Genomic DNA, 10320 nt, shown 5'->3' on the forward strand with positions numbered 1-10320 from the left:
ATAGTAGTCTGGATTACCCTCCAAAAATTTAAATTTTATAACTTAAAACAAATCCTCACATCTAATAATATTAACCATAATACAATCACATAAAATAAATATTATTAAATATAACACAAAACATGATAAGATAGTATTTATTTTTAATAAATGACATTTTTGTCCTTATTAGTTTGTCTGAATATTTGTCCCATACTTCTTTTTTTATTAGTCTAATTGATTATAAGATAGTATTTATTCGATGGAGTTTCAATCATTTGTCAATAAATGCTCAAACACCCGTAGCATTCGAACCCAATACTTTTAGGTATAACAATCATTCCTTTAACCATTGAGGTCTCTTAGTTCGTGCATCCCATGCTTCTAGATGAGTAATGAAACCTTTTTTTATTTAATCATCGGTATATAATTTATTAACCAATCCGAATCGGGTATTATAAAGACCTCATTTATGGGAGTCCATTCATAATGCCAGATTTTAAACCCCACACTTTGTTAAATGAATTTAATATCTCGTCTTATTATACCCAATTATTCGTTGATAGATGAGCAATGAAAATTTGATTTTGAGGTGGTGAAAAATGTCATATGCATGCCTTGAATTTGGAAAACTACCATGGATGATTTGCTTGAACTGGAACATCATCAAAACAAAAGAACAAGTCCCCACCTTGATTTTCAAATTAAGTACGTACAACAAAAAAAAATGGCCTTGGCCTTGGTTACAACAGCAATTTTGTAACACCCCAATTTAGGGGCTAAATTTAAGAAAATATAAATTGGTGGATTTAATTTGGTATTTTGAAAGAAATAAGGAATTAAATTATAAGATTTCAAAGTTGACAGACCGTTTTAAGAAGTGCAGGAAGTTCAATGGCTAAACTCTTGGTTTAGCCATTTTTAATTATGAGATATTATAAACCCCCAGACTCCCGTATGTTTCTGGAAAATTTTTCCAGTTTTCCTCTCCCGTTCTCCTTACTTCGAACTCCGATCTACTCGCTGTCCGACCTCCGATCGACGAGCCGAAACCACCATCGTGTTCGTTGCCAACCGAGGAACAAAACCCCTCAAACCTTTCGTCGTGAATCATCACCGTTCGTCGTGAATTTCAGTTGGAAGTATCGTCGGTAATAACTCGGTTTTAGTTGGTTTTTCATCGATTCACGACGATCGGGTCATCTGTTTACGACACCTCCCGCACCATCGTGTTCCTTGTGCCGTTCCGAGTCCACCGGTGTTCTTCTTTTTCTCCGGCGGCGGCGGCGCGTTGGGAGGTGAACCGGTCAAACTTCCCGATTTGTTGAAATCGAGCTCTCCGCCGTTCAAAAATTGTGAACCGAGCTTTGTAAGTATCTCGAAATCGCTCAAAATAATTTTTAGAAATTTTTCCGGGATTTTATCACTGTTCACGCGCCCCCACGCTCCGCCACTGCGCGTGGGGAAGGAAAAAGTGACCGGTTTGACCGGTTTTGGAACTGTTTTGACCGGTTTGACCGGTCACAACCCGACCCGACCCGTTGACCCGACCCGTTGACCCGACCCGACCCGTTTACCCGACCCGTTTACCCGACCCGACCCGTTGACCCGACCCGTTGACCGTTGACCCGTTGACCATTGACTGGAGTTGACCACTGTTGACCAAAACTTTGACCGGCTTTGATCGGGCATTAAACGACCTTTGACTTCGACCGAGTATACCTATCCTGACATTTTTCGACGTTCCAAATCCGATTCCGCTGTCCGTTTTTCGAAATTCGAACCCGAAGGCCTCGTAATTATCAGTCAAACCCGTTGACTTTGATTTTGACCAAAATTTCCAAATTTCCGAAAAGTCATATTTTATGCTTTCGACGTCCTGAATCCGAATCCGAAGTCCGTTTCGCCAAATTCAAACCCGGTAAGCCGTCTTTCACTGATTTATCACCCGATTCGATCCGTTTATCGTAATTAAGCTCCGTTTCTGATATAATTTATGCTGATATGTATCTGAGGAATTATTGGAAGTTGAATTGAAGATCAAAGGCGTTCGAATGGAATTTTTATGGTCGATCAGTATTACACGAAAATCGAGGTAATACTTTACTACCTCTTTATGCTTTATGGAACATGTTGATATTGGTAAATGCATGAATAAGATAATGTTGGTCACTTTTGTGGAGTTGAATAATTTATTCACTCGATATGAATGTGGTAGAAATTCTGTAACTGAATACGGATCGAATGACTAAGATAAGAGATTGATAATTGTTAGAATTAAATTACAAGTTTGTGATTGGTGATAAAGAAATCAGCTCTGGATTTGTAACTTATATTTTATATCATCAAGGGTTAAATGTTAAAGATACTTGGATGAAAAATTATGAGAATACTCCGATATGGTAAAATTACGAAATTACCCTTATGTTGGAAAATGATAAGAATTGCCCCTGGAAGTTGGTTAATAACTCTGAAAAGACATATTGATCCGATATAACTACTGATGTGCATAAGAAATGTTAGTTTTATTTGGAAATTATGGATAACCGGTTTTAATCCTATGAGAGTTTGTGAAGGAATCATTTCAAAATCAAAGAATGTTCGGGAAAGCAATTGATCATAGGATCTCTAAATTATAATTATTTTCGTTAAGTGCTAATATTGAAATTATTTGGTTAAGAAATTACGAAAATGCCCTTGAGAGATAAAATAGTCTGAATTGACCCTGAATGAGAGAGTACTTTGAGGATTTGTACTTAACTCGATTAAGTACGAATTTAATTGTTAAGATCCTGTCTTTGTACAGAAAAATTTATAATATTCCGTTTGTAAAATCTGAGAAGACACTTGACCCGAAAATATTCGAATAAGGGGTAAATACTTGAAGAGTAATTTATTGGAGGTATTCTGCTGACAGAATTGTTCGAAAGGACTGAAGTAAATGATAAGATTGAATTAAATAATAAGACCGGATGGAAGGAAATGATTGAAATATTCTAGAATTATAAAATGACCAAATTACCCCTGGAATGGAAATAACTCAAGAATGTCACCAAGCTCAGGAATGAATGGATATACTCAAGCTTTGAAATGAATAGAAAAAAAATGTTAAGCACCAAAATGACCAAAATGCCCTTATGACCTAGAATAAGTAAATGTCTTGGATTAATTAAGAAATCCAAATAAACATGGATGTTGTGCTACCAGTAAAAGTTGTGAAACGCAACTTAAGTGATTAACCAACGTTAGTACTATATCATTACCTGAATGATATAAGTATCACTTGAATGTTTGTTCATCAGCTCAAATTTGGATCGATGATAATTCTGGAAGTACTTGGCGCAGCTCAACTCTAGAGCGCATACAGTACTAATAAGTGAGTAGTCGTTAGTCAAATCAACCACGAATACCAGAATGACTTTATTATATGAATAAATTGAAATGAAATGTAGTACAACGTGTATTTGAAATTCAGAAACGTATGAATTATTCTGGAAAACTTTAAAGTAATCGAGATAGACTTGCTTACCAAACGAACTAAGTAACATCAATGAGTAAGGATTAAATAGGTGATTTGATGAGTTTGGAAACACTGTTGAACTTACATGATGAATTGTCATTATGGGTTATGAGCCATGGATCAAGTACGTCAGTATTTCCTGATATTGTTGAAACGTGGAAATGAAATAAAGACCGTTGGAAGATTTATTCAGTGATGATTATGGGGATGATCTATGGATCTGCACTATGGTATTAAAGAGTGAATACACTGGAAGGATAATGAATTGACTTGTTGACATGCATCAGTTTGAGACTTGTGTAACTCGAGTTGTTTGATAATATGATCGATAGTCGTAGATTGTAAATGACTTGAATCTTCGATTCTATATTTCATCTAAAATCACTTCGGTCATGTTTGAAAAAAAAAAAAAAACAAGTAACGCAGATGGAAAGATTCTGAATATCTCATTTGGTTCAATTGGGCTGAAATCCTATGAATTTAAAGTATATTCCTGAATACCCCTGATTGTTTGGGTAATGGAATCACTCGCAGTAAATCTGAATTTAGAATTATTATGTATAAAGGTTCCTGAACGTTTTCCTAAAGCACACGAAAATATAGTGGGATTCTAATGTATCAACATTAAATGTCTGGCTAGATCGGTTAGTAATCGATTCTCCTCAATAGGACCTTGTTCCAGGAATTCGATCAAATTTCATAAGTTTCATGTTATCCAAAATGATAACTACAATGGCCTCTGGAAATACTGGGATTCTCTAGTGTGTTCCCTACTTATTATTGAACTATTTTATTGGTTTTAATACGTGGTACACCGAATTCATTGGTTATTGTTTTATGGATGCACCAATTTAATGTGACAATTTATGGAATATGGCTGCTATCTAATTTTTGTTTTGAAATGGTATATGATTACCATGTTTTTGGATTTATGGAATTTATGTCACGGTGCAATTGAATTTTGGAATTGAATTACGATGGAATAGCTCTGATCAAGCTAACTGGGCCTAATGTGACTCTTGAGGGCCCCAAGATGTTTCATTAGGTCGGCTTTCCTTTGCTGTGTGCTTAGGGTAAGCTATATGGACTTATTGACTTGGGCTTAAGGATACAAGCTTCAGAGCCTATCCTTAAGTTGGCTTTCTTTTTGCTATGTGCATAAAGTAAGCTATATGGAAAATAATTTTGGCAACTACTGATGGTGTACCAGAAAAGGGTTTAAACTATGATTTTCAAAAGTTAAACTCTTTTACGAAATTGTGATATTTACTGGACTATGATTTGTACCTATTATGATTTTATTATACTGTTGGAACACACTAGACATCCTATTCGATCTCCTGAAAATGTCATACTTTGAAAGGTTTCTTATGAACTGAGATTCATGGCTTCTACTCGATGAACTTCTAAGGGAACCCCAAATTATTCTACAAGCTGGTATACATATGATTCAATAAGGAAATTATATGGCTTTCTATTTATCTACATGTCATGTAGCATCATCTGGTAGTTCTGTATTACTGAGCTTTCCAAAGCTCACTCTATTACTCACCTTTTCAGGTTAAAACAATTGTACCAGTGCATCTATCGACTTCAGTAAGGGAGTTCTTCCGGCGTGGTTGCAGAGTATGGTATTTGTGATTAGGGGGCATGTAATTGTATTTTGATTTATATACGAGTTTGGAAATCTGTTTTATTTTTAAATAGTGATAAATGATTTTATAAGTTTACATGTTCTGATAAAAAGTTTTAAAATTTCAGTTATTTTTACGGTGGGTCGCTCCGGTGACCCTAATGTGACTTCCTGAATCGGATCGGGCTACCCGCATCGGTTTGGGGTGTTACAAATTTGCTCTTCCCCAAAACTCTTCCATCCATTTACATGGTTTGATGTATTAATCAATTAATTAATTAGCCTAAATGTGTCATATTTTTTCTTTAAAAACATTGGAAAACACAAACCGAGAGATCAGACAGGGAATCTAATAAACATGAAGACGGGATCAAATCTTGAAAGTCGAAGCCTTTTTTAAGCTTTGGGGGTGTTGGGGAAGGAGAGAATATTCTGGTGCCGCCACAGTTCAACAGCTAGACTCCAAAACTTTTATACTAAATAAAGACAGGATGCATTTCCATAACATGATTACATAATTATTAAACAAAAAGACTGCCTTCACAACTTGTCCACTGCATGCCCACACCCCCAAATATTACTGACCTGTCTTTCACCCTTCACCTTCTCATACATGTTTTACTTAGGGTTTACACTCAATTTGGTCCTCCAACTATAACTCTCTTCTACATCGATACCTAATCTTTTTCTAATAGCTTGGGACGTTTACAAAAGTATTATTTGTTCAGAATCTTTCCTAATCATTGACAATGCACACGTTGTTGTTCAAACATGAGACTTTTAGAGAAAACAACACTCCCATTTTACCATTAGCACCCCACATACTCCCCTTTAAATATCGATATTTGCTTGTATGTGCCATGAATGTCATTATCATCACATGTTACGTTCTAATCGAGTGATATTGTTAACCGTTTTTTAATGATCATAGTGTAATTTTGATCATATATGAATTGGCTTACTATATTTGAAAATATAGTAAGATGAGCATTTGGATCGTATCATAAAATGTAGTATATATTTTGCTAGAACAATGCTAATAAAGCCAAAATCCAAAAAATAATGCCGATACTACATGATTGGACGAGAAATAGGAAAGGTAGGTTGGATTTTTGTAGGGTATACAACAAAATACTTTCATAATACTAAATGAAGTGCATGCAATATACGTTCAAAGTCCAAAAAAGACCTAAATTTTGACCTAAAAATCCATCAAATGAAAAAGCAAAGATACAAACCCTAAAACTAACATTCTAATTATACCAAAAAAAAAGGAACTCCTATTCATAATATAAGCCAGTGATCAATAATTGGAGTAACCCTAAAACTAACCCAATTTTAGTTAAATCAGAACACTGGAAAGATTTTTTGTTTTTAGTTTCGTGGAAAATGAGGAACAAAAGAAGTGTTTGACAAGTTTGGCATCTCTCTTGCATGTCAAACTCATTCATTTAGGGACACTTCTTTCATTATTTGTTTGAATTCATCTTTCTGACGGAAACATCACAAATATTCGTTTCCCCCTATGATTTATATTATTTCTTTTATAAAAATTATATGATAATTTAAAAATTTTAAAGTACAATCACCCTACTAATTCTCCCCTGTTCGACGCTGATTACAAGTGGACCATGCATACACCAAGCCAGCTAACTTTTGTTTTGGAACTTATAAATAAACAAATAAACTTTTCACTATGCTTTTATGATTAACTTTAAAGGGAAACTTTCAACTAATTCATGAGAAAGCAACCCAAAGCACTAGTTAAATTGCCCTAGGGCTTCTACCATGTCATCTAATATTTATGGCAATCCTCATGATTTCTTGATCATATTTCTTTAAAAATCAAAGTTATATGATTAAGTATGTCACGATCAGTCACTCAATAGTAAACACGACATCAATATAATACAACCTAAAAATTTGATAGTATGTTGTCGATAGTCGGTCGACTAGTGTAATACTCCTCGTAAATTTCAAGGTTGTTTTTTTTTCTTGGAAATAATTGGAACTGGTATACGTGGAGTAGTACGTTTTATTACATATATGGAAATGGAGTCAAAAGAATTGCAGATTGGAATGCAGCAGAGATTAGAAAAATGATACTAATAAAAAACGAAAAGTAAACAAATTATGAGATAATGATTCCAAATGGAAAAGGCATGGAGATTAGCTTTCTTAGGACCTCATCATATGTGTCATGATGCACCTTTGGGGTTCTTGAGCACCCTCTCTCTATTTCTTCAACCTCTTCCCTTCCCTCCCAACTTTAACTTTTCACCGCCTCTCATTAAAATATATATATATATATTAGTATTATATTCCACTCAAAAGCAAGTACTTATAATTAAATCAGTACTGTGTATCTGAGGGAGAGAGAAGAGAGATCCATTCCTTTGCATATATCAGCTTATACTATTAGGGTTGAGAAAACCAATAGAAGAGCTCTTAGTTTTTCTGGATTTTTTTTTTTGGTTTCGTATTAAGCTTTAACAACAAAGATGTTAGAAACTATGGCAGAAGAATCGATCTCGAATGGTTTTATGATGAATCCTGTATCTGGATCCAATCCTCCAGCTGTTCCGAAGAAGAAAAGAAACCTTCCAGGAACACCAGGCAAGTACTCTTCTATAAGACTTTATCTGATAGTTTTTTTTCCCTTTTGAGGATCATCTTCATGGTCAATTTATGTTATGCTTAATACCAGATCCTGAAGCTGAAGTGATAGCTTTGTCCCCAAAGACTCTGATGGCAACCAACAGATTCCTGTGCGAAGTATGCGGCAAGGGTTTCCAAAGAGACCAAAATCTTCAACTCCATCGGCGAGGCCATAACCTTCCATGGAAGCTGAAGCAAAGAAGTACGAAGGAGGTGAGGAAGCGCGTGTATGTGTGCCCCGAAAAGACCTGCGTCCATCACCATCCTTTGAGGGCTCTCGGTGATTTAACAGGAATAAAGAAACACTTTTATCGGAAGCATGGGGAGAAGAAGTGGAAGTGCGAGAAGTGCTCGAAGCGATACGCTGTGCAGTCTGATTGGAAAGCACACTCGAAAACCTGCGGCACCAGGGAGTACAAATGCGACTGTGGTACTCTATTCTCAAGGTAAATATATCCACCATATCAAAGTGATGTTGATTCATTGTGTAAGGCGAACTGAAGAACTACAACTATTTGATGCAGAAGAGATAGTTTCATCACGCATAGGGCTTTCTGTGATGCTTTGGCCGAGGAAACAGCTAGAGTTAATGCAGCTTCCGGCATGCACAGCTTGGCTGCCGCCGGCAATTTCAATTACCAACTTATGGAGAATCCATTAGATTTCTCCACTGTTTTCGGACCAATTTCTTCAAGCAATGATGATGCAATAGACCAAACTAGACATGGATTTTCCTTGCGGACGGGACAAGCATCTCAGGGCCAAGAGATTCAGCAATTCGGTTCTTTGAATCCGGGATCGATATACGTTGAGCCTCTGGTTTCGACATCGAACACTCCTGCATTGGATTATCAGATAAACCGGGTCTTTGGGAATAAGGTCTCTTCAGGTAATGCTGCTGCTGATGACCACCAGGTGACAACAAGCGTTTCACTTTCTTTGAGTAATGTGAAGGAAAATGGACCTCAACTTGTGAGTGTCCCTTCATTGTTTAGCACACAACACCAGTCTCATCAGACACCATCCTTCAGCATGTCTGCCACAGCTTTGTTGCAGAAAGCTGCCCAAATCGGCGCAACATCGACCGACACATCGTTCCTAGGAAGCTTCCGGACCAAGTGTAGCAACAGTCAAGATGGGAACAAGTACAGTGATCTTTATGTTTCAAACACACCAACAGCGACAACAGCAAATGATATTTCCACTTTGAATCAACTGCAAATGTACCCCGCGAAACGCCGACGTTTACAGAACGAAGAGGGCGGCGGCGGGGGAGAAACAAGAGATTTTTTGGGTGTCGGAGTTCAGGCCATTTGTCATCCATTTTCAATCAATGGATGGTTATGATATTGAATGACTTTGCAGGGAAGAAAAGTCTTAATCCTAGAGCAACTATTGAAGAGAATCATGAAGGATGAGATCCATGCATATTCTCTTCAACCTTTGAAAGCCAAATTCATCCCTTTTAAAAATTATGGCTTTTCTAAACTTTGATAAAAAGAGGATATGATATGAAGTTGTGGGAGCAAAGCAAAAAAAAAAAAAAAACTTTGGAAGCTCCATTATTGCATTAATTGTTTCATCTCCATTGTGGTTGCTGTTCTGTCATACTAGATTTTAAAGAAAAAGTATTTACATATCCATAAAATAATCTTTCATTATTCTAGCTATTTACAAAATAGACTTTCAACTGTTAATTGAAATAATATAATGCAGCTTCCCCCGTGAACAAACCATGCATATCAATATCTGTAACTTAACAAGATCAGCACCAGGAATTTATACAACGGTCCGCTGTTATTCTGATAGACGCAATACCCACCGTGACTCCAATAATGTCCACTATCGCTGCAATCACGACGCAACGAATACACGATCACAACCACAATTTAAATCCGTGACAGCACAATAATTTTCCCCAGTACCAAACTGATCTTGGGGGACAAAGTCATGTTCATGTATAGGTAAAATGTGTAAGGGAAAAAGGAAAAAAAATTGTCATTTCTCTGCCCTTTTTCCTCAATGCCAATGATACATTGGGAGTCAATAAGTAAAGACATGGAAACACAAGTGGACAATGTACAAGAGTTTTACTTTGTGGCTTATTTGATTCAAACAGGACATTGATAGTGTTGTGGTCCCATACTTTGACCTCTACTGCTCACATTTTCATTTTGAGTTGGTTAATATATTTATAGTTTATGTTAAAATTCGAATTTTTAACCATTTTCATTTCGAGTTGGTAACTATTTATGTTAAAATTCGAACTTTTAACTTATTGATGCGATCTCGTAAGCGTGATTATAACTGGGAATCCAAACTCTTTCAATGTAAGACAATTAATGGACATGAATTATTGATCTAGAAAATCATTGAGATTTGATCAAATGTATGTATCCTCTCTTGAAAGTCTCACTTTCATAACCATGTAATGCCTTTAGACTTTATTCTTTTCTCTCCTGTTCTGAATAACAATTTTTTGCATCCAATAAGAGAAAAAGCATGAACCTTCATTATCAAGCTGACTCAT

General features: G+C 36.1%; 1 protein-coding gene across 1 annotated transcript; it reads left to right on the plus strand.

Moving 5' to 3' along the window:
• Nucleotides 1-7400: 7400 nt before the first annotated feature.
• LOC120178184 (zinc finger protein MAGPIE-like) lies at nucleotides 7401-9441 on the plus strand. The gene is made up of 2 exons (XM_039184117.1): nucleotides 7401-8236; nucleotides 8315-9441. The coding sequence occupies exons 1-2, from the start codon at nucleotides 7821-7823 to the stop codon at nucleotides 9135-9137; spliced, it is 1239 nt and encodes a 412-aa protein (XP_039040048.1). The 5' UTR covers nucleotides 7401-7820; the 3' UTR covers nucleotides 9138-9441.
• The last annotated feature ends 879 nt before the right edge of the window (nucleotides 9442-10320 follow it).

This window comes from Hibiscus syriacus, unplaced genomic scaffold, assembly GCF_006381635.1.
Source record: "Hibiscus syriacus cultivar Baekdansim isolate YM2019G1 unplaced genomic scaffold, ASM638163v2 tig00112344_pilon, whole genome shotgun sequence".
In the NCBI taxonomy this organism is placed as follows: Eukaryota; Viridiplantae; Streptophyta; class Magnoliopsida; order Malvales; family Malvaceae; genus Hibiscus; species Hibiscus syriacus.